Source organism: Tachyglossus aculeatus, chromosome X2 (assembly GCF_015852505.1).
Source record: "Tachyglossus aculeatus isolate mTacAcu1 chromosome X2, mTacAcu1.pri, whole genome shotgun sequence".
NCBI classification, from domain to species: Eukaryota; Metazoa; Chordata; class Mammalia; order Monotremata; family Tachyglossidae; genus Tachyglossus; species Tachyglossus aculeatus.
The window spans coordinates 25,560,967-25,586,206 of NC_052100.1; the positions used below are offsets into that span (position 1 = coordinate 25,560,967).

Sequence of the window (25,240 nt, forward strand, 5' to 3'; positions counted from 1 at the left end):
ACAAAATTTCATCTTCATTGTATCAGTTATTTCTGCTATTTTTCCCCCCATAGAATCCCAAGGGAAAATAGTGTTTCATGTGAATCTGAAGAATCTTCTCACAGTTGGCAAAAAGGAAGTAAAGAAAATAGAAATACACTTTGATTCTCAATTCAGTATCTTAAATTCTAGCATTAAAGTTCTAGGAGAAGATAAATTGCTGGTAAGTTTATTATTATTTATTTTTTGCTTAATGTTTTGGTACCAGTTTAGCATGGTTTTAGCTCAATTGCAAAATGGAAATAGACACTCAAGGTGAAAAAATTTAGTGTTTGTTTTTTGAATGCTACTTACTTGGATCAGGGAGCTGGATTCAAATCCCACTTCAAAATCTAGTACTATCTGGGTCATTTTAGTTAAATCCAGGGGCTGGTAAAAGAAAAGTCCCTAGAAAGGCTGTTCTGTCCTGAAAACTATTTGCTGCTGTAGTGGTGCTAGAAGCAGTTTTGGTTGAATGGGGGTAATAATAGCAATTGTGGTATTTGTTAAGCACTTTCTATGTGTCAGGCACTGTTCAGAGGAGTGGGCTAGATACAAGATGATCGGGTTGGACATAGTTCCTGTCTCACAATCATAATCCCCATTTTACAGATGAGGGAACTGAGGCCCAGAGAAGTGAGGTGACTTCCCAATGTCTCACACAGAAGACAAGTGGCAGAACTGGGACTAGAACCCAGGTCCCTCTGACTCCCAGGTTTATGCTGTATTCACTAGGCCATGCTGCTTCCCCTTGCCCACGTAGGGCAGGACAGAGACTCCGCAACATTGCCCTCCGCAACATTGCCAAGATCCGCCCTTTCCTCTCCATCCAAACCGCTACCCTGCTAATTCAAGCTCTCATCCTATCCCGTCTGGACTACTGCACTAGCCTTCTCTCTGATCTCCCATCCTCGTGTCTCTCTCCACTTCAATCCATACTTCATGCTGCTGCCCGGATTATCTTTGTCCAGAAACGCTCTGGACATATTACTCCCCTCCTCAAAAACCTCCAATGGCTACCGATCAATCTGCGCATCAGGCAGAAACTCCTCACCCTGGGCTTCAAGGCTGTCCATCACCTCGCCCCCTCCTACCTCACCTCCCTTCTCTCCTTCTACTGCCCAGCCCGCACCCTCCGCTCCTCCACCACTAATCTCCTCACTGTACCTCGCTCTCGCCTGTCCCGCCATCGACCCCCGGCCCACGTCATCCCCCGGGCCTGGAATGCCCTCCCTCTGCCCATCCGCCAAGCTAGCTCTCTTCCTCCCTTCAAGGCCCTGCTGAGAGCTCACCTCCTCCAGGAGGCCTTCCCAGATTGAGCCCCTTCTTTCCTCTCCCCCTCGTCCCCCGCTCCATCCCCCCGCCTTACCGCCTTCCCCTCCCCACAGCACCTGTATATATGTATATATGGTTGTACATATTTATTACTCTGTTTATTTATTTATTTATTTATTTTACTTGTACATTTCTATCCTACTTATTTTATTTTGTTGGTATGTTTGGTTCTGTTCTCTGTCTCCCCCTTTTAGACTGTGAGCCCACTATCGGGTAGGGACTGTCTCTATGTGATGCCAATTTGTACTTCCCAAGCGCTTAGTACAGTGCTCTGCACATAGTAAGCGCTCAATAAATACGATTGATTGATTGATTGATTGGTGTGAAGGCCCATGAGGTCCTTCCTTTGGTGAAGGACTGACTCCATGCCAGCTCCTCCTTCCCCCTCCACTGATGCCCTGGATGTGTCAGCTCACCAGGGCTACTGCCATGTGGGGTCTCTGGAAGCCAAGGGGATGGGGCAGGGACCTCTAGATCCATACTTCATGCTGCTGCCCGGATTATCTTTGTTCAGAAATGCTCTGGGCATATTACTCCCCTCCTCAAAAATCTCCAGTGGCTACCAATCAATCTGCGCATCAGGCAGAAACTCCTCACCCTGGGCTTCAAGGCTGTCCATCACCTCGCCCCCTCCTACCTCACCTCCCTTCTCTCCTTCTACAGCCCAGTCCGCAACCTCCGCTCCTCCACCGCTAATCTCCTCACCGTACCTCGTTCTCGCCTGTCCCGCCGTCGACCCCCGGCCCACGTCATCCCCCGGGCCTGGAATGCCCTCCCTCTGCCCATCCGCCAAGCTAGCTCTCTTCCTCCCTTCAAGGCCCTACTGAGAGCTCACCTCCTCCAGGAGGCCTTCCCAGACTGAGCCCCTTCCTTCCTCTCCCCCTCGTCCCCCTCTCCATCCCCCCAATCTTACCTCCTTCCCTTCCCCACAGCACATGTATATATGTTTGTACATATTTATTACTCTATTTATTTATTTTACTTGTACATATCTATTCTATTTATTTTATTTTGTTAGTATGTTTGGTTTGGTTCCCTGTCTCCCCCCTTTTAGACTGTGAGCCCACTGTTGGGTAGGGACTGTCTCTATATGTTGCCAATTTGTACTTCCCAAGTGCTTAGTACAGTGCTCTGCACATAGTAAGCGCTCAATAAATACGATTGATGATGATGATAGATGACTCCCACTCTAAGAACACCAGCACCCCTCTTCCTCCTCCACCTAGCATCAGAAGGCCGAACAGCTTTTAGACAAGCCTGAACAGGGTCAGGAAGAGGGTAATATCAGCGTCCACCTGGAGGCCCCTCTTACATGGGGCTGTATCACTTTGTGCCATTCCTGGCCTCTTCCAGACTTCTTCAGAGGCCTTGGACATTTCACTACTCTCCCTTCCCTACTTGTTTGGAGGAAGATTTGGGGATTGTCACCCGCTCCCTGAACTACTGGAAAGGAATAACAGGATTAATATGATTGCTTTTCCTACCCTTGGAGAGGAAATTTAGATCCTTGGTTAAAAGTAGTTGCTTTAAAAATTCATTTTTTGTTTGTTTAGAGCACCTCCACCAAGGGAAAGCAAGAGTCATCGCCAGTCGTTTCCAATAACTTTGAGAACCAAACAGGTACAACTGGTAAATTCTTCAGTATTACTGGGGATTTTCCTAAGAACTGTAGTATCAAAGTTAAGTTGCAAGAAACTGCTCTAGATGTGAGGAAGTTTAAGGTAAAAGACAAACATGCAAGGGGCTAGCAGGGTCATAATAATAATAATAACTATGGTCCTTGTTAGGCACTTACTATGTGCCAAGTCCTGTTCTAAGCACTGGGTTAGATCCAAGTTAATTAGGTTGAACCCAGTCCCACATAATAATAGCATTTATTGAGCACTTACTATGTGCAAAGCACTGTTCTAAGCACTGGGGAGGGTACAAGGTGATCAGGTTGTCCCATGGGGGGCTCACAGTTTTAATCCCCATTTTACAGATGAGGTAACTGAGTCCCGGAGAAGTTAAGTGACTTGCCCAAAGTCACCTAGCTGACAATTGGCAGAGCTGGGATTTGAACCCATGACCTCTGACTCCAAAGCCTGGGCTCTTTCCACTGAGCCACGCTGCTTCTCATGGGGCTCATACTTTGAATCTCCATTTTCCAGATGAGGTAACTGAGGCCCAGAGAAGTGAAGTGACCTGCTCCAGGTCACACAGCAGACATGTGGCAGAGCCGGGATTAGAACCAGGTCCTTTTGATTCCCAGGCCTGTGCTCTATCCACTAAGCCACACTGCTGCTTAATGACCATCCCACAGTATGAATCCTGCACCATTAGCTTACTTCACCATAAATAAGCCCCTGCTAAAATGCTATGTCCAATCACTGCAGGATACTCCTGGCCCCTCCATATCCCACTCCTTCCTCTACCATGATGTGAAATAAGTTTTCCCTCCTATCTCCTCACCTCCCTTCCCTCACTACAGGATCAACTTAGTGAAATGAACAGCTGCTGCAGGTTAAGCATAGCCACTACCTCCCTTTCCACCTCACCTCCGTGTCCCAGCCAAAGCTGGGTTGGGGGAGAAGGACAACAGTGTACCATCCCAAACTGCTGCCACTACCTTTCACTCTTTCTGTCCCTGTGGCTTTAGCCTGGGCAGGGAGATGGGGCTACAGGCAGGAAGATAGAGCCCGGAACTGGGAGTCAGAAGGACCTGGGTTCTAATCCCAACTCCACCAATTGTCTGCTGTGAGTCCTCAGGCAAGTGGCTTTACTTCTCTGTGCCTGTTACCTCACTTGTAAAAGAGGGATTAAGACTGTGAGCCCCATGTGGGACATGGACTGGATCCAACCTGATTACCTTGTATCTACCTCAGCCAGCGCTTAGAACAATGTCTGGCACATAGTCAGTGCTTAACAAATACCATTTAAAAAAAAAAAAAAGGAACCTGTGCTTGCAACATTAACTTTGTCATTATGGCTAGTTGAAAACAAACACACACAAAAACAATATACTAGCACCTGGTCGGGCTGGGGAGATGGGGCAGAGTTTTAGGTTCAGCTTTATTCAAGTCTGAGTTTAGCAAATTAGTTTCAACAAGTTCAGCTGTGTGCTGGGCCTGACCCTCTAGAAATTCAAGATTCTAGCGGAAACATACAAACTTAACCTTTCAGGTTGCCCACCCAAAAAACAGGGGCATCCTAAATCATGATCCCTCAAAATCCAACAGCTCATTTAAAATTTCAGTTTCCCAGACCTGGCTGGATTGTAATCTGGCCTATAAAGATTGTGCCACCCAAGATTTGACATATGTGAATATTTAGTCCGACCCAATTTTTCGTATAAATGGTACAAATGAAAGATTTTCTAAGGATTTCGCCCTCCCCATCACTTTACCTGACTCCCAAGCATTCATTCACTTGTTCATACTAATGCTCCCAGAAAACTGGCTGTACTTAACTGAGAATTTCATGTTAATGAAAGAAATCTAGTCTCTCGGTCACTGGGGCAGGACATTTTAGGTTTGAGGTGGAAATGGAAGCAAAGATAACAATTCAAATGATGAAGTCTCTAAGATTCTTAATATAAGGCAAGGGAAGAGAGTTATTTTAGTTATTAAACTAGTTATCTTTTCTTGTGAGGGGGGTGGGTGGGAGGGGAGGAAAAATGTTACCTTTTCCTTGACTATTTTACAGTTGAGATGTCCGATTCCACATTGCTGCAGTTGGAGGAAGAGCCTTCACAGAATGAAAAAACGAGCTCGGTGTCGGACCTGTCGGCCTCGGATATTCGTGATCCATCTGAAACAGCAGTGAGTGTTCTGGAGGTAGGGGTCGGTGCCCTCTAGCCTAGGCAGAGCAGTCGAGCTGAGCTGCGCCATAGAGGAATGCTGCTCATGGAGTGGTCCAGGAAGGGGAGAAGGATCATACAGATATTTTGAGCTATGTCGCAGGGGTAGAGATTGGGGAAGCAACGTGCTTCAGGAGAAAGAACACAAATCTGGGAGTCAGAAGACTTGGGTTCTAACCCTTGTTCTACCTCTTACTTGCTGTGTGACTTCGGACAAGTCACTTAACTTTTCTGTGCCTCAGTTTCCCCATCTGTAAAATGGGGATTCAATACTGGTTCTCCCTCATACTTAGACTGTGATCCCCATGTGAAAAAGATGGCATCTAATCTGTGGGTAGGGAACGTGTCTACCAACTCTGTTGCATTGTACTCTCCCAAGCATTTAGTACGGTCCTCTGCACACAGTAAGCACTCAATAAATACCATTGATTCTACTCTATCTGCCCCAGTGCTTAGTACAGTGCTTGGCTTATAGTATGTGTTTAGCAAATATCACTTATTTTTGATGATAATAATAAAAGTGGTATTTTTTTCATGTTTTTGGGGAATTTTATCGGGGCCAGTGGAAGGGTGAGTAGGGTGAACTGCTCCATTGTCCTTCACCCCGAGGAGCAGGATGCCAAGCAGAGGCAGTGGTGGGGTGGGCCATGCTGTTTCAGTACTCTGGGAAGCAGGGTTCTGGCCAGGTCACAGCCAAATTGGTGGACATGGGTAAGCGGGGAAGGAAAGGCAGAGTAAGGTGACCAGACTTCCCAATTTAGCTGGCACATTTCAAAATCTGTCCTGTCTACTGCTTGAGGTTCTTTATATGGAAAGCCTGATCATCTGTTCTGGGTCAGTGGGTCTAGGGATTCAGGGGTAAGCTAGCCCAGGATGCGTCAGTTCTAGACTGTAACCTCCCCCCTCTAGACTGTCAGCTCACTGTGGGCTGAAAATGTGCCTGTTTATTGTTATAGTATAATAATAATGGTATTTAAGTGCTTACTTTGTGCCAGGCACTAAGCACTGGGGTGGATACCCGCAAAATCAGGTTGACGCGGTCTCTGTCCCACATGGGGCTCCTAGTCTTAGTCCCCACTTTACAGATGAGGTAGCTGAGGCACAGAGGAGGGAAGTGACTTGCCCAAGGCCACACTATAGACAAGTGGAAGAACTGGGATTAGAACCCACGACCTTCTAACTCCCAGGCCTGGGCTCTATCCGGCACATCATGCTGGTTCCCTGCTTCGCTACTCTCTCAAGCGCTTAATTCAGTGCTCTGCACACAGTAAGCCCTCAATAAATATGATTGAATGAATTCACCTGAGGCCAGCACTGTGTGAGCCAAAGGAGAAGAGGTAGGAGTGGTCCAGGAGGAACTGGTCATCCCAGACTCGCTGGGAGACGGCTATGGGCCTGGCTCTTTCACTACCTCTCTTCCCCTTGCCAATTCTCTCTGACTATGCAGTTGCTCTTTTCCACCTAGCGTTCCTAAACTCAGAATTTTGGGGTGAGTCATATCTATATTCTTGGGTGGTTTATTTAAACTTTGTAATGATTTCAACTACCTGCCCCACAGAAAATGAACAGCACTGGTCCTTCAGCTGAAATGCATCAAATGTCTAAAGTTGAAGATACCGGAATTGATCAAGGTCAGCAGAAATAGCTTTTGAACTACAAAAAATGGTATTTTTAAAAAAATGCGTACCTTGTAGATGCTTAAGAATTTTGTGTTTAAAATTCCTCCTTTAGAAGTTTCCCCCAAACAGAACAACTCGGACTCCTCACGGTTTAATGGCCAACCCAGGTAAGTGATTTCTGAAATAGGAATTTGACGTTTGTCACTATGGGTTTGATGGTCGAGTAAAGAGAAAGGGTGTGTGCTTCAGTTCCTTCAATAAATCTTCCAAGATAATTTCTGCACCAGCGAGCCTTAACATGGGATTTCTGGTTTTCCATATGTGATGGGACATTAATCCGTTTGAAATGAGATTACAAGGGCTCCTCCAAATTTCTTTCTCAGGTATGATCACCTGACCCCAGAAAAACTACTAGCCTTATCCATGCATTTCATATCTGAAACAGGTCTATTTTGCATTAGGTTCATCTACCTTGGTGACTAGGTGAGAGCAACTTCAGTATTCTGAATGTTTTTGTTTTTCTTTTTATACTGGTCATAGTAAAACACCTGAGATGAAGTCACTGGAGGTCTTGGTTGTAGAGGTTCATTCCTCAGAGGTATGTGTTACTGGCCCATTGGACATCTTCTCAAGCTACACATATCTGTACAGACATTCTTTCCTTAAATTCATCTTCAAAAATTAGGAACCCATACTCAGCTGAGAAAATACTTTTTCAGTGGATAAAAATGTTTTGATTGTGAAAGTCTCTGCATTCATGCCTAAGCAAGGAAACTGTTCATAATGCTATTTTCAGACATTTTTAATGAACAGAGCCCTTCCTGTGTTTTTGACTTGGGGAAAAAACATTGCAAAGTTGACAATAATAATAATAATAATAATAATAATTGTGGAATTTAAGGGCTTTACTATGATCCAAACACTGAACTAAGCACTAGGTTAGATATAATTCATTCATTCAATCATATTTATTGAGCGCTTACTGTGTGCAGAGCACTGTACTAAGCACTTGGGAAGTACAAGTTGGCAACATATAGAGATGGTCCCTACCCAACAACGGGCTCACAGTCTAGAGGGGGGAGACAGACAACAAAACATGTAGACGGGTGTCAAGTCGTCAGAATAAATAGAATTAAAGCTAAATGCACATCATTAACAAAATAAATAGAATAGTAAATATGTACAAGTAAAATAGTGATAAATCTGTACAAACATATATACAGATGCTATGGGGAGGGGAAGGAGGTAGGGTGAGGGGCATGGGGAGGAGGAGAGGAAAAAGGGGGCTCAGTCTGGGAGCTCCCTCCCAGATATATAATAATAATAGCATTATTATTATATAATAATAATTGTGGTATTGAAGTGCTTATGGTGTGCCAGGCACTGTGCCAGGCACTGGGATGGGTACAAGTAAATAGGTTTGGAGAAAGTCCCTGTCCCACATCAGGCTCACAGTCTCAATCCCCATTTTCCAGATGAGGTAAATGAGGCACAGAGAAATGAAATGTCTTGCCCAAGGAGACACAGCAGATGTGGCAGAGCTGGGATATATTGCAATCAGATTAGACACAGTCCCTGTCCCATATAGAGCTCACAGTCTCTGAGGGAGGGAGAACAGGCATTTTGTTCTGATTTTACAATTATGGTAACTGAGGCACAGAGAAGTTGTGACTTTGGTCACCAAACAGGTGAGTGACAGAGTCTGGAATGGAAGCCAGGCCCATGATTTTTCCACTGGGCCACGGTGTTTCTCAAAAGTTCTGTTTTACTTTTGTTTTGGCATTGTTCTCTCTGCACATCACTGAGGAGGTTTGAAGTGTGGGGGAGAAGAATGAGGGAACCTGAGCTTTCTACGATACCAGATTCATTAGAATTCTACATTTAAGGCCTGCTAATGGCGTCATTTCCTCTAGGTATTTCTAGGTTTTCCTTCAAGGCTTGAATTATCCAGGATTTCTTAGGACTTGTTCACGATAGATGCAGGGAGCAGGGGTAGGAAATGGGTCCTTAGCTATTAAGGAGCAGGAAAAAAAGGGTGGCATAGTGAAAAGCAGCATAGTCTAGTGGAATAGGCCTGGGAATCGGGGAGACCTGGGATCTAATCCTGGCTCTGCCACCTGTCTGCTGTGTGACCTTGGGCAAGTCACTTCACTTTCCTCTGCCTCAGTTACCTCATCTGTAAAATGGGGACTAACACTGTGAGCCCCATGTGGAACATATACTGTGTCTAACCTGTTGTGTCTACCCCAGCACTTAGTAGTACAGTGCTTGGCACATAGTTGACACTTAAATACCATTGAAAAAAAGCCCCCCAAACCTTGAGATCTTGAATGGTATATGTGATCCCGTTGTTGGGTAGGGACTGTCTCTATATGTTGCCAACTTGTACTTCCCAAGAGCTTAGTACAGTGCTCTGCACACAGTAAACACTCAATAAATACGATTGAATGAATGAATGACAAGATGCATCTTTGGCTTCTTAGGGCAGAAAATGATCCCTGGGACAGCCTAATGGGTTTCTATTGAGAATAAATTAGGCCCGCAATATTATATTCTTCATCTTTCCTCATTTTATTGTGTCGACTCTTGTAGGGTCCTGCTTACCACTGGAGTGTAATTGGTGAATGTCTCTACAATTTAGCCTCAATCTATTTGCTCTTCATCTTAACACTTTGCCCTTTGACTTCTTTCAGGAAGACGTTTCAGAGAAGAAGAGTCAAGCAACAAATCCAAACAAGACAATTTCTGAAACAAAGTACAGTATAAAAGTCTTAGAGCCTTCTTTTAATGGTTAGATTTTTTCACTGAGAGTAGCTGTGGTGAAAAGGTACATTTTGGAATGATCACATTTGCATCCATGGAGAAAGTCCTGTATGAATGCAACTGGAGGCCACTGGGTGAGGATCGAGGGGGTGGAGAGGCAGAGTGGCAGATAGGAAACCGGGAGGCGGAGGAACACAGGGAGGTGCAGAGGTGGAGACAGAACCCCTGTGAATTCATAGTTGGATAATCTCCCTGGGAGAGGCCGAGTTCCTCCCCAGTGATCCAATGGGAGCACTGCTGCAAGGTTGGTTGATGGCAAAGGTTTGGTACTGGACCTGTGAGGAAAATGCTGGAAAAGCCACGGAGGCGGGAGGTTGGACCACCACTAACTCCTACGTCTGTCCCAGTAACCCTGTCGAATGTTAACCAAGAGCTCAGACTCTCCCAATTACCTCAACTGGAATAGGTAGTTTTAAAACAGGCTAGGTTGTTTGTCAATCTTTCTTGTCTTTACAGTTTGAAATGTCCTGTGGCCACTTTACGTGGGTGGGAGGATTAGTTGGTTTACTTTTTCTTCAGTTCCTGTCTCTGAATCACACTAGACAGCAGTGTTTACTGGGCTGTTTGCATACGGGGGAGAAAGTATAAATTTTTTCTTGTGTCATAAGACTTTGGCCTACTAAAATCAATTTCCCTTTCCTTCTCAGAGAGGATATTTATGACTTTGGACATTCTTCTGATTCTTTGTCTCATCAGTTGGTAAGTTAATGTTGAAAGTCACCTTCTTGACCTCTCTGATAGTACAGTGTTGAAAAGCCTAGGTAAGGCTCTACAGTGAGGGTTTAATAAGTAGTTTGGTGCTCTTTGCTTGTATCCAACCCAGCACTCAGTACAGTGCCTGGAACATAGTAAGCACTCAACGAATACCATAATTATTATTATTATTGCAGTTCTCTGCACATACTAAGCACTCAATAAATATCATTGATTTATTGGGAGAACAAGCTGAATTTCCATCAACATTTGAAACTTCACCCCCACTTTTCTCCTGTTGAAAGTGCTAAAAGAAACTCTATACTAGTTTTGAACATTCCAAAATCTCAGATAATGGGATTACTGTTCAATCTTATTACTTTAGAAATATTTCATTTTTTTTGTACATAATCCTGATGACTGGTATCCAGCCACACATGTGAAATTTAAGGTTCTGCTATTCGAATAGTTATTTTCTTGTGTCTGGATTTTAAATCTTAAACTTTTTAAGAAGAGTGCTGTGAAACTTGAGCTTTGCTACCTGAGAAGTACTAAAATACTCACTGTATCAGCCTTAAGAGTGGGTTACCAAGATTGATTTGCCTTGATATCATTTGTAGGTCACTTCTGCAAAGCAAAAATATTTAAGCAAAAACAGCCTCCCAGTGAAAACAAGGTATGTCCTGTATAAGCTTGGTTCTTTAATGCAACTTTTAAAGAAACTGTAACTTAGCCTTAGAATAGGATGAATGTTGCTACTTTTATGTAAGAGTTCAAAGAAAGGTGCAAGAGCGCTTTCTATTATTGTATACAATTCTGTTTATATGATCTTGGATAAAGCATACTTCTTAAAGTAGGAATCATTGACTTTCATTCACATTTTGGAAGACCAAGTCTGAGAATTGCCCTCTAAGGAAACATGTCTAAGAAAGGAAGTAGCTGATGTTTTGAGAGAAGACAGGAGCTGATCATTTGAAAAATGGCAGGAGAAAGAAATAGCATTTACTCCCTTAGCTACACTTAAAAATATTACAACTCTAAATTCTTGATTTTTTTTTTTTATTCCTGAAATCCTTACACTGCTGCCCCCCTCCCACCTCCCCCCCATTTTTTTAATGAATTGAAGTGTCAGGATGATCCAATGTTTGTGGCCTCAGGAATCAACTAACATAGCAGACTTTAAATTTTCTTTCACTGTTCCCTGAATTCCTGTATTACTCTAACTCCCAGCTATTTGAAATGCAGGGTGGAATGAAAACTCCTTTTGAAATTAAGTAAACTACATAGCTTTGTATTCCAGGGGTAATAAACAAGACACAAAATTGGAGACTTCGGTAATGTATAATTTTATTGAATGTTGTGTAGTAGTTACAAGCTTATAGTGCATGCTTTTCCTCACCTGGAAACATTTAAGTGGGGAAGGGAGGATCTTTTAAAATGGGCGCTTATAAAAGTGTATCTTGTTATTTCCTCCTCATAGTGAGTCTATGTCCGAATGAAGAGGAGAATCACCTCAAATTCTCCATCTTATTTTGTTAGTGTAGATCTAAGTTTCTACCTCTTCAAACACTTTATTGCTTTAAAACCTAGGAAGGTGTCTGCTGTTGTCCTCTGATGACTTATCAGGGCCAACATTTGTACTCTTGAAGGCTACATGTCCCAGAATAAACCAGTCATCACTTAGAGGAGCCAGGCAGAGGATACAGGCTGGGGTTCTGATGGCTTTCAGAGAATTATTTCTTCCCTTAACAAGGCTGTATTTTTAAAGCCCTGTTTTCTTCTTATGTTGTTGATTAAGAACGGACGAAACATTGGTTAGAAGGCTTAAAATCCTGATTTGAGTGGGGACCCTTATAAGCCTTGGGAAGTTGCAAAATGACAAGTTTCGACTTCTCAACGAAGCCACTGATAATACCTTAAATATCTCCAAAACTTTTATTGCCTAGATATCAAAGAACTTTGACATCTGCCAATTCTGTCTGATTTATTCCTCACAGCTTCTCTCGGCTATGGTTACCACCATTTAACAGAAAGGCAAAGCATCTAAACGTCCCAGGTAGTGACAGACTGAGAGTAAATCGAGGAAATGACTCCGATTTGGGAGATACTAGACTCTAAATCACCCCACATCTGGACTAAAAGAGGAGGGCTATTCTAGATTAGTTTAGCCAGAGTTCAACCTGACAGTGTGTCTCTGTGTGTTAGTCTGGCAGCCTTAGGAAACACCTATTCTCTGAGAGTAATTTTGAAACCAGCAATGGCACCAGTGAAATACCTTGGATTAATGAGCAGAAGGAAAAGAGTGCAAAATCATATCCTAGCAAGAAAAAACCAAGAGTCAGAAGTAAATTAAAAGGTATGGGTGAAAGGTTTCCATGTTGCAAGTGTCTCTAGGGGCAGATGGTAAATCCTCCCTCCCTTCATTAGATATTCTCCTCCACATCCTCATTTCTGCCTTCTTTTCTCTCCCCCTCCCTCTTCTCCAGAGCCCAGTTGGGGGTGACAGTAATCTTTCCTATAGCACCTGCTCCTTTGATCCTTATACTCTTTCTACTGCTTATTACAGTGCTCTGCACGCAGTAAGCACTCAGTACTTACCATTGATTTGCCCCTGCAATTTCTAGCCATCGTACAATAAATTTGGGGAAGGGAATTAGCCCACCACAGTTAGTGTGATATCATTAAAAAGACATAAGCAAATTATTTGGGAAACAGCCTACGTGATGAAACTATAAATCAAATCTCTTTTTATTGAAGTTCTGCCATTGTCATCAGCAAGTAGTGGCAGTGATCATCAAAAGACCAAAGTAAGTAGCCAGGCTTCTTATAAATCAATGTGATACATATTTATTCAAATAAGAAACAGGAAAAGTCAGGGCTATTTGCTTGAAATATTGGAGGAGACGTTTTAAGGACATTCTGAATTTCTTGTTAATTTAAAAAGAAAGCAATCTAACAGTCCATTTGCTGCAAAGTAAAAATGCTCCTTTAGTTATTTTATTTTTCTTTCATAAGAATGTTGTTGACTGTAGAAGCTGCTAGGGACTTGTAAATACTGGATTTTAATCTGATGCTGCAGTTCAACCAAAAAATTCCCACACATATAATGTTTGACTAGTGCCAAGGATATATCAGCCTTCCCTTCATTAACGTCATAGTGATGGTAGCAGTTCACCAGTAGCTGGTAGAATATTTAGTGCTGTTATAAAGTCATTTTTTTCCAAAAGTCTGAATTTCTATAGGCCATGCTTTTGTTTTTCTGGTAGGGTGGCCAGAGGTTTAGTTTTATACTGGATAGTTTGATTTTTTTTTCAGCTGGTCTGTCCCCTTTCTGGTTTGGATTTGGCATTGGATGCCTCTATGTCCATCATGGATTTCCACACCTAGACCCCCTCTACCATGGCTCCTTTTACCAGCTTCCACATCTGGAACAAGTAGGGGTCAGAATTTCCTGGAGAGTGTCTGTGTTCCAGAATCTGTCTGTAGTCCCAAATCTGTCTTCCCACTCTATGGCCTTTATAAATACTGGGTGAAGCATTTTCTCCAATGAAATGTGATTTTAACAAAGTTCAAGATAGGGTATATCTATGATTAATAGAGTTTGCTCTAAATGGAACTGACAACTATATCAGGAAATTTGTTGTGGTTTAGGATTTATCTATTATTATATTATTATTACATAGTCATATGTCTAATAATAGTTCATGTACATGTGCATGACTACGATAATGACTGTGATATTTGCTAAGTGCTTATGTTCCAAGCACTATACTAAGCATTGGGTAGATACCATGTGAACAGATCATAATCCCTGTTTTTACAAGGAGCTCACAGTCTAAGGCAGAAGGAGAATGGGTATCTATCATCAACCCTCCAGCCTGTAAGCTCCTGAGGGGCAGGAAACATGTCTCCCAACTCTGTTATAGTGTACTGTCCCACATACTTTGTATTGTGTTCTGTACAGAGTAAGTGCTCAGTACATAGCATTGGTGGATTAATTTTTATGTGAGAAAACTGAGAAACAGAAGTTCAGAACCCATTTCTCATCTTGAATAAGCAGATGGATTTTAGAAAGGTCCCTGAAAGTTTCAAGGGTATCACTTGCATTTTTTTTGGTAAAAACCTCAATCATTTACTCCCAACATTTATGGACTATCTTACGCTCTTGGTTTCTTCACAAACAGTTAAATCGAGTTACTCGATCAGCCTTTTGTAAACATTCTGTTCAGGATTCAGCATAGGTTTTAATATGATGCTTCTAATTCCATCTAACACTTTAAAAAGGAATATCTTTTAGTCTAGGTTAAGATCCAGCCAGAAGGAAGCGCCAAGAAAAAAACCTAACCCTGCATCTGCTGTAGCAACAATCGAAGGCCTGTCAGTCTTTTTAACTCCTGAAGATTCCAATCTAAAACCATCACGTATGTTTTTTTTTTTTTCCTCTTCCATTCCCTGCCAGTCTCTTGTAGCAAACGTGGAGCAAATTAGCTGAAGGTGTGAAGTATAGGGGGTCAAGGGGGAGAGGTGCCTCTTCCTTCTTATGTAGCCACACCCCCCTCCTCCCCAGCACCATGAAAATATCTCTTGGTTTCCTAAGAGGCCTCAATTGGGTTAGCTAGATGGTATGTCTGTTCAGAGCAGTGGGGCTTCCCCCCTACCCAACCTCCTACCTCACACCCACATCCCCCTCTCCTGGTCCTCGAGGAAGATGATGGCTATTGACTGGGGCCAGGATTGTTGGCTGGTGGCTCACACCCAGTACTAAGCAGCTAGAGCTCTGTGTAGGAGGCCCAGGTGTAGACTGTCTCTCCTGCACGTAGAGACTGTAGACTGCAAGCTTCCCATCTAGACTCCTTCCTCCAGGAGGTCTTCCCAGACTGAGCCCCTTCCTTCCTCTCCCCCTCATCCCCCCTCCATCCCCTCATCTTACCTCCTTCCCTTCCCCACAGCAACTGTATATATGTTTGTACATATTTATTACTCTATTTATTTATTTTACTTGTACATATCTATTCTATTTATTTTATTTTGTTAGTATGTTTGGTTTTGTTCTCTGTCTCCCCCTTTTAGACTGTGAGCCCAATGTTGGGTAGGGACTGTCTCTATATGTTGCCAATTTGTACTTCCCAAGCACTTAGTACAGTGCTCTGCACATAGTAAGCGCTCAATAAATATGATTGATGATGATGATGATGTAAGCTCATTGTGGTCAGTGAATGTGTCTGTTAGATTGTACTCTCCCAAGCACTTAGTACAGTGCTCTGTGCATGGCAAGAGTGCAGTAAATATGATCGTCTGACTGTAGCAGCGAAGCAGGAGTTAAAAGGTTCCCGGGTCCTCCTTCCTTTTGTCTCCCCTCTAGTCTGTATGCTCAGTGTGGTCTGGGCACGTTCCTACCAACTTTGTTATATTATCGTATCATACTCTCCCAAGTGCTTAGGACAGTGCTCTGTGCACAGTAAGCACTCAATAAATACAATTGATTGATTGTGAAACTGAGGTTTCACAGATGCTCTGCACAGAGTAGTATCTTAACTTACCCAGATGCTTACCCAGAAACTTACCCAGATGCTTTGCACAGAGTAAGCGCTCAATGCATGTGATTGATGGATTACCCTGTGGCAGATGAAAAGTAATCAGAATGGACACAGTCCCTGTCCCACACGGGGCTCACAATGTAATTGCTATATCACCCCTATTTTATAGATGAGGAAACAGGCCCAGAGAGGTTCAGCGACTTGCCCAGACTCACACAGCCTGCCAGTGGCAGAGCCTGGACTAGAACCCAGGTCTTCTGCCCCCTAATTCCACACTCTTTCCAATGTACCATGCTGCCTCAAAGTAATTTGAGGTAGTGGAGTTTAACAATATCAGAAGCTTCAAGATGGGGAGGGAAAGGTTAGCGATCAAGGACGGAATATCCCTAAATATGACGGAATGTGTGACCAGGACAAGAACCCCAGTATCCTCTTTCCAAATATCCTGTTAGCTTTGTTGGAGACTAAATACTGAGCTCAGTAGATCGACTGGTCTACTGGTCTTACTTACTGGTCTTGCTTATGTCTTACTGGTAGTAGTTGTGGTCCACAGAAACGTCAGGCTACGAAAAATATTCTACAGTAAGACTGAGTGTTACGCAGGGAGAAGCAAGGACATACCTGGGGGTGTCTACTCACATGGTTGAATTAGGTGTTAATGAACCACAAGTGAAAACGTACTTTATTTTGTCTAGCCAAGACTGGATTTTTTTGTTGAGGCAATGTAATGCATATTGGATTAGTGAAATATACACTGGATGTGTGCCTGATCGTGTACTCTTTGAACCCTCTAAAACAGTCCTTCCTGATGATTCCGAAGCTTCTGCTCTCTCCTCATTAGGCGTTGCATCTTACCCAGAGCTCTCTGATTATGAAGAGGAGAAATTACAGGTATGGTTCACTTTTTTTTTTTAACTAAAGCATGCTTTTTTTCATCAGTATTTCGATAATAGAAGACTATATCATCATCATCATAATAGTGGTATTTATTGAGCACTTACTACACTGTACTAAGTGCTTGGGAGATGTTCCCTGCCCACAGTGAGTTTCAGTCTATAAGGGGAGACAGACATTGATATAAATATATCATTTGCAATATATGACTTACAGATATGTAACTAAGCATTATGGGGCTGATGGTGGGGCACATATTAAATGCCCAATGGTCAAAGATCTAAATGCTTAGACCTTTCCTCTCCACCCAAACTGATACCATATTAATCCAAACACTTATTCTATCCCACCTTTATTACCATATCAGCTTTCTTGCTGACTTCCTAGCCTCCTATCTCTTCCCCACTTCAGTCCATACTTCATTCTGCTGCCCAGATCACTTTTCTATAAAAGTACCCAGGCCTCGCTTTCCCACTCCTCAAGAATCTCCAGTGGTTGTCCATCCACCTCAGCATCAAACAGAAACTCCTTACCATTGGCTTTAAAGCACTGTCACCTCGCCCCCTCCTACCTCACCTCATTACTCTCCTACTACAACCCAGCCTGCACACTTCACTCTTCAAATGTTAACCATCTCACTGTACCTTGATCTTGTCTATCTCATTGCCAGCCTCTGGCCTACAACCTACTTCTGGCCTGCAATGTCCTCCATCCTCATATCCAGCAATTACTCTACCCTGCGTCCCCTGCCCCTCCGTTCAAAGCCTTATTGTAGGCATATCTTCCCCAAGGCCTTTCATAAGTCCTCTATTCCATTTCTTCCACTCCCGTCTGCATCGCCCTGACTTGCTCGCTTTATTCATCCCCCTCCAAGCCCCACAGCACTTATGTACATATAATTTAGTTAAATTGTCTGCCTCCCCCCACCCCCGACTGTAAACTCATTATAGTCACGGAATGTGTCTGTTATATTGCTATACTGTACTCTGCCCAGAGCTGCTGACTGAGCTCTATGCTCAGTACAATTGACTGATGCAGAAGGGAGAAGAGTGGTGGAAAATGGGGCTTCCATGGGGAACATCTCTTGGAGGAGATGTGACCATAATTACAACATAATATTAACATAAGGTTTTGAGAGAGAATGGTGTATTAATCAATGGCATGTGAGTGCCTTCTGTGTACAGAACATTGTACTAAACACATCCTGTACTGAAGGAGTTTTAGACCATAAATTATTTGTGGGCAGGGAACATTTATACCAACTGTTGTATTGTATTCTGTTGTATTATTCCCTCCCAACTGTGTAGTGCAGTGCTCAGCACACAGTAAGCAATCAATAAATGCCATTGATGGTACTGATTTGCAATCTAGCAGGGGAGAAAGGTACTTAAATGCACAGCCGATAGGAAGTAATGGAGTTTACGAGATACTGAAATACACTTCTAGGTTTAGGTGGTGTGGAAGGATTGAATTATTAGTCAGGAGGGGATGTAAAATGGGGAGATTGGAGATTAAAGGTGTCCCCTTAGAAGAGAAGGGATTTTAAGGATGAGAAAACTGATGTCTATTGGATACGAAGTTGGAAGGGCGGGGGATGGTGCTTAAGAAAGGTTGGAATGAAGTACAATGAGTAGGTTAGCTGGGAAGAAACAAAGAATGTAAGTCAGGGTACAGAGGGGAAAATAGTGGATAAGCACAGCACTCAGTGTTCTCCCATCTAAAGCCAGTAGTTATGCATTTCTAATCAGTGCAGAGAAGAATAGGCAACAATTAGAGGTTTTCTGAGGAGTGGGAAGATATGCAGGATGATGGCTTTGGGAAAATTATCTGGGCAGCAGAGTGAAATGTGGACTGGAAGTGGGAGAGGCTTGAGTTGTCAATCTCAACAAACCAGAGAGGTTGAGGCTAGTGAGGTAGATTGGAAGTCGTCTGCATCAGTCTGCTAATTGAAACCATGTGAGAAGATAAGTTGTCCTAAGGGAGTGAGTGAAGAGTGAGTGCGAAGGTTTATGGGACCCCCACAGTTCATGAATGGGAGGCAGAGAGAGAAAAGGAGAAAGGGACTGAGGAGAGGCTAGAAAGGTTGAGTTTGTTTCTGGGTAGTAAATTAACTTTTTTTTTTTAAGTCTGTAGATCACAAATCAGAGAAAGAGTCCCCCTCCAAGCGGAAACTAAAGAATTTGGGATTTGTAGGTGAGAGAAATAAACCCCTTGAAATTATAAATTGCATTAATCCAATTTTCTTATTTTGATCATTTAGACTCTTTTATTGGTACTTTTTTTACTCATTGCTACTATCTCTGACTGTTCCTTGCTGTCTCACAAGCCCGAATCGTTGGCATTATCCTCATCTCTCCCATTCAACACATACATTCAATCTGTCACCAAATCCTGTTGATTCTACGTTTATAACATCACTAAAATCCACCCTTTTTCTATCCAAGCTGCTACTGCACTGATCCAAGCACTTATAATATCCCATCTTGATTACTGCATCAGCCTCCCTGTCTCCTTTTCTCCCCATTCCATTCCTTACTTCATTTTTCCATCGGATTTTTTACTGTAACAAAGAAGGGAGCAAAATTGACTGATTTTGAATTTCACCTTTGCCCCCAACCCTTCAGCCATCCTTTCCTGGCTCCAGTGGAGATGCTGATCAGCAATGAAATGGTCAAAAGGTGTTTGGGGAAGGATTAAAAGGAAATGTATCTTCACGGTCATAAAACTGGAACATCAGGTCTTGAGTGATTAAAAATCTGTGGAATTTTAAAATATACGATTCATTCAGTCCAAAGTATTGTTTGTGCCCGATGCCAAGCACTTGGAAGAGTTCAGTAGCTAGGAGATGTGATCCTTGCTTCATCTAATAGAGAAGAAAGCTGATTATCTGCATGTCTGTTCTCTGGTGGAAGGCTAAGACAGATTGAAAAACTAAAAATGGGGCTTGGATCATCCTGTGAGATCTGGATTTTCTCCACCAGATTTTAATTATTGAATCTGAATTAATTGAATCTTGGTCCAAATTCACCCAGATTCTTCTAAACGTATTTAAGTCATTGAAGTAAATTCTCTGTTCTCGCTTGAGAGTCTTTTCGGAGCCACAAGGTGGCACTCAGAGAATATTGTGATTTTTCACTTGTTATGGCCAAACTGAAGTAATAGATTTATTAAGCACCTCCTGGGTACAATGCAGTGTTTTTTGTGCATAGGAAGCCCAAAACAACCAATCAATCAATGGCATTTATTGAGCGCTTACTTTATAGAGAGCACTGTACTAAGCACTTGGGAGAGTACAATACAGCAGAGTTGGTAGTCATGTACCTTGCCCACCAGTCAATCGTAATTATTGAGCGCTTACTGTGTGCAGAGCACTGTACTAAGTGCTTGGGAGAGTATCATATATCAAATAGAAACATTCTCTGCCCACCAGCGTCTTACAGTCTAGAGCAGGTGAAGATAGCAATCACGGAGGGAAGAAAAGTGGGGGAAAGCACAAGTAGAGGCGGGTAGACTTTGAAAGCAGGCAGAATATTTCTTGTGAAATAGCCATGGAGTTGTGAAGAATATTTATTCAGCTCTTATTGGGTAAAAAGAACTGTAATGAGTTCTGGGGAAAAATGTACTGATTTGACTTATTTCCTGGCTTGCAAGGGGTTCACATCTAAGAATAAGGAGAAAAATTGGGCACACGAGATCTGTAATTGATTTTTGTCTGTCTTCCCCACTAGACTGTAAGTTCTCAGATAGCAGGGATTGTCTACCAATTGGTATTGTCCTCTCACAATGCTTAGTACAGTGCTCTGCGCAAATAGGTGCTCAATAAATCCCACTGCTTGATTGAAGCAGAAATACCAGCACAACACAAGACCAGGAAAACAGGTTCAGGAAGACTTGAGTACTGTGGCCAGAGGAGCAGAGTGTCAGACTGCTTGTGACTAAGAGTTCAACATTCACCACAGTCCCAGGTGCAGGGACAGCCACAGACTTCCCAACATCCAAAGGTTTCATTTGTGGAGGAAAGGGCTGCAGGTGTTTTGATTGAGTCTCTCCTGGCCCAGCTCATACCATGCAGGCTGGGAGTGATGGCCCAAGATAGAACTGCAGAAGTTCCCCATGGTGTTCGCCCAGGTTGCGATGAGTGGAAGGCCGTGGGCGTCTGAGTCCCTCTCACATCAGGGAGGTCAGTGGCACCCCAATCCTGCCAGCCCAAGCCAGTGATGGCTCATAATGGTCTGGTAGCCGTGGAAATGACCAAATGGATATAAGATTTATTGGTGTATGGATCCTTACCTTTACACTTCTTCCCATTTGGTTTAAGCAAAACCTAAGACCACTGGGTCTAACCTAGTGAGAGGAGGTAAACAAGTCTGCCCTGTTCCCTGCTATTTACATTTCTTCCGGTATTGATTGATTACTATTCATTCAGCCTATGGATTAGAAATGGATTTAAGACCTCATGATTGAGATAAATAGGTTGCTTGCATTTCTGGATTGCTCATTGCTTTTCTTCCAGTAAGAAATTACAGACGAATTTCCTGAAACCAGGGACTGTGTTGCAGGTTATTGAGTTTGACATCAGACTTTGTTGCTTCTGGCAATAATCTGGACCTTGTAATGCAGAGGGTTTCCAGGTTTTAATGCATCAGAATAGCTGGGTCTTGCTTTTTTTCCGGGATCCACAGATAAAATGCATTTTACTACTATGGGGTTTGCTTGCAATGGGTCAGAAGAAGGCTACATTTACAACCTTTTATGGAGGACTTGAAGCCCCCTCATTCTTTTTAATGGAGCTCTAGAAAATAAAAATCTGTGTGTATGTGTTATGTTGGGGAGGCATGCATATACACACATGTTCCCAATGTATTAAACCTCAAAATGTGTGCCTTGTAACAGTGTCTGATATGGAAAATGTGAACAGAATGCCAGTTCAAACAGAAAACACAACAGTACACAAAAGATGGTGTTTGTATGTGCAAAGTGTACTCAGGACTGTGGGTCCTACATTGACTTTTCCAGTGTCACCCCCGACCCCCACCCCCAAAAAGGTAACATCACACAGGACACTGTATACACATACACACTCTTGAAGAATTTTCACAGAAGGGCAGCCAAGGGGAGCAGGGCCATGGAGGAGGAGAGGCAGAGGATCAGGGTTCTAATCCTGGCTCTACCACGTGCCTGCTGTGTGATCTTGGGCAAGCCCGTTGTTGGGTAGGGACCGTCTCTATATGTTGCCAACTTGTACTTCCCAAGCACTTAGTACAGTGCTCAGCACACAGTAAACGCTCAATAAGTACGATTGAATGAAAATCACTTAACTTCTCTGTGCCTGTTACCTCATCTGTAAAATGGGGATGGATTCAATACATGTTCTCCCTTCCATGTAGGCTATAAGCTCCAGGATGGACAGAGGTTGGGTCCAGCCTGATTAACTTGTATCTACCCCAGCACTTAGTGCAGTGCTTGGCACATAGCAAGTACTTTACAAACGCTATCGTCGTCATCATTAGCACCGAGAAGAGTTTTGATAGTTGTCTACAAAATCATGTAGGATGTTGGTGGGGCATTATTGCTATGCACTAAACCCACAACATCAGGATGAGGGGACACATTGACGTTTTTAGGCGGGTCCATTAAAATTAAGGACAAGGAGGAGTTCTCCTGCAGGCATAAACTGGTGAAATTCTCCACCACGGGAAGTTGGGCAAATTCAAGACACATGGATAACTTCAAGGGCAAGAGACACATAAGGGTTTTCTAGAGATGAAAGTCAGGCTGGTTTAGGGTAAGATTCCTCTGAGTCCATGTTGAATGTGCTGTTTTTCTTTTTAGGTAATGATTTAATAAAGCTGAAACATTCAAAATTAGAACCTTCCAGCATAACATCCCATTTTCCTGCTACCATCCAACAGAAAGAACTTTTTCCCTTGTTAAAGGAAGAAAAAGAACCTTTTGCAGGTAATTCCTTACTGCAAAGTCAGTAGTGTTAAATGGACTTACAAATGTTTAGAAATACTAAGCCAACAGGCATTGAGAGCAATTACATGTCTTCAAGTGTGGAGGTCTGCTGCTCTGATGAGAAAATAGGGGAACAAGACTTCCCAGTGCTTTACCCAGAATGTCTGTGAACAAACCATATGCCATAAAGAGTTATGTCCTTCTTTCTCACTGTAGTGGCCTGTGAACCAGAGTCAGCACTATAGCAATCCAAACCAGGTCTTATTACAAATATGTGTTGGCCTTCTGTGTGCCTCAGTTCCCTCATCTGTAAAAGGGGGATTAAGATGTGAGCCCCATGTGGGAAGTGGACTGTCTCCAATCTGGCACATAGCTTACTATGTGCACTTAAATGCTATTAAAAAAAATGACCCACCCTAGAATCAATCTGCCTCACCTCAAATTAGTCAAATTTGCAACGCTGAAGTTCATGGAGACCCAAGAGCAGGCAACTTTTCTGGGAGGAAGGGGAGCAGAGCACTCTGGGAGGTATTCTTGGGGACAGGAATTATTATTGCCATAGCATGTTAATTGTTGAACTACCCCCTGTGATGCCATCGCCTACTTCTCGCCTGTCCCGCCATCGACCCCCGGCCCACATCATCCCCAGGGCCTGGAATGCCCTCCCTCTGCCCATCCGCCAAGCTAGCTCTCTTCCTCCCTTCAAGGCCCTGCTGAGAGCTCACCTCCTCCAGGAGGCCTTCCCAGACTGAGCCCCTTCCTTCCTCTCCCCCTCGTCCCCCTCTCCATTCCCCCCGTCTTACCTCCTTCCCTTCCCCACGGCACCTGTATATATGTATATATGTTTGTACATATTACTCTATTTTACTTGTACATATCTATTCTATTTTATTTTGTTAGTATGTTTGGTTTTGTTCTCTGTCTCCCCCTTTTAGACTGTGAGCCCACTGTTGCATAGGGACTGTCTCTATATGTTGCCAACTTGTACTTCCCAAGCGCTTAGTACAGTGCTCCGCACACAGTAAGTGCTCAATAAATGCAATTGATTGACAGGAAGGGAAACTTTATTTTTGAAGCCTGATCTTGGTGGCAGAAAGTGTTAGATGGGATTTTCATACATAGATTATTGTACATAAGTCATCAGCATTGCTGTTGGGAGTTTACTGTTCCTCAGACCATCACATTCTTCCTGAGTTCTGTTACTGTTCAAAGACTATATTGAATGACTGGGTACTCTAAAGATTTTAGGTAAGCTGTTATTAATTGCTTAAACTTTGCTCAACTTTTTCCTGGCAGTTTACAGTGAAAGAGAATTTCTTAAAATGTCAAACTAAAGTGATGGGTTCTAAATTCCAGATCTCTTTCTCTTGCAGAACAGGAAGGCGATCCGGGGGACTTGTTGGTTCCAGATGAATCCACAAAGAGTTTAGCAGAATCGCCTATTATTTCTACATTTGAAACTTTCACTAGGGAACTGAAGAAAAAGTTTTGGGTAATCAAGCAATTCATTCATTCAATCGTATTTGAGCACTTACTATGTGCGGAGCACTGTACTAAGCGCTTGGGAAGTACAAGTTGGCAACATAGAGACGGTCCCTACCCAACAGCGGGCTCACAGTCTAGAAGGGGGAGGCAATGTAAATATGTTTGGGGCAATCATGGCATGAGTATTGTACAAACACAACTTATGGCCACTAACCTGTTTTGTGTCCTTGACAAGTCACTAAACTTCACTGGACCTTAGATTCCTCATCTGTAAAATGGGGATTAAATACCTATTCTTCTTCTTTAACCTGTGAGCCTCATTGTGGAACAGGGACTGAATCCAACTTCTCGCATCTACTCTAGCACTTAGTTCAGTGGCTGGCCCATAGTAAGCACATAAAAAATGCCATAATAGTAATCGTTGTTATTACACCATACTAATAATAGTTGTTATTATTGAAAGTTATCATAAGTTATATTTTATGATCCAATGTTAAGAATCTAATATTTCTCATCGAAGAAAAAAATCCTCGATTTTTTTACATTAATCTTTTTTTATACATTTAAAAACTTGGAATCTGCTATATGTTACACTTAGTTAAAAGAAGCAGAAACCTTTTTGATAACACAATCTCAGCTATTATAAAGCATTTTCCATAATTACAGTGATTTGACTGAACCCATAATGCCATATATTTTCTCACACTCTCTGAAAGAGTGATCATTTGTCCTCTAGCAGTTCAATATTTTTTTCTCTTGATCGAACTTGCCATGACACTTAGGAGCAGGGGATAGGCTTACACTTCTGAGAGTCTTCTAAATGCTTCATATTAGACCTTCTGCACAAGGTAGCAAATGGACACAAAAGGATTGTGCACATTGATCTCTTCAGCTACATCAATACGTCCTTTCAAAACGTTTTTTCTTTATTGTTTTTTTTTTAAATTGAAGCTGCCTTCCTTTCAAAGAATCTTCAGCCCTGAAAGAGCTGAGTGTAGAACAATGTCCCAGTTTTCCCAAATGGAGCTTACATTAAAGGA

General features: G+C 42.8%; 1 protein-coding gene across 1 annotated transcript in view; it reads left to right on the forward strand.

Annotated features, from left to right (window-relative positions):
- The window catches only part of SYCP2L (synaptonemal complex protein 2 like), a 47,175-nt gene that overhangs the window by 14,959 nt on the left and 6,976 nt on the right, over nucleotides 1-25,240 (forward strand). The window contains exons 15-31 of the mRNA XM_038771480.1: nucleotides 54-202; nucleotides 2,907-2,973; nucleotides 5,038-5,153; nucleotides 6,750-6,822; nucleotides 6,923-6,977; nucleotides 7,351-7,408; nucleotides 9,504-9,565; nucleotides 10,281-10,332; nucleotides 10,947-11,002; nucleotides 11,627-11,660; nucleotides 12,532-12,682; nucleotides 13,084-13,133; nucleotides 14,624-14,747; nucleotides 16,660-16,754; nucleotides 18,884-18,950; nucleotides 22,590-22,715; nucleotides 24,089-24,207. Of these exons, the coding sequence (XP_038627408.1) occupies nucleotides 54-202; nucleotides 2,907-2,973; nucleotides 5,038-5,153; nucleotides 6,750-6,822; nucleotides 6,923-6,977; nucleotides 7,351-7,408; nucleotides 9,504-9,565; nucleotides 10,281-10,332; nucleotides 10,947-11,002; nucleotides 11,627-11,660; nucleotides 12,532-12,682; nucleotides 13,084-13,133; nucleotides 14,624-14,747; nucleotides 16,660-16,754; nucleotides 18,884-18,950; nucleotides 22,590-22,715; nucleotides 24,089-24,207 (1,454 nt within the window). The remainder of the gene's footprint in view (nucleotides 1-53; nucleotides 203-2,906; nucleotides 2,974-5,037; nucleotides 5,154-6,749; nucleotides 6,823-6,922; nucleotides 6,978-7,350; nucleotides 7,409-9,503; nucleotides 9,566-10,280; nucleotides 10,333-10,946; nucleotides 11,003-11,626; nucleotides 11,661-12,531; nucleotides 12,683-13,083; nucleotides 13,134-14,623; nucleotides 14,748-16,659; nucleotides 16,755-18,883; nucleotides 18,951-22,589; nucleotides 22,716-24,088; nucleotides 24,208-25,240) is intronic.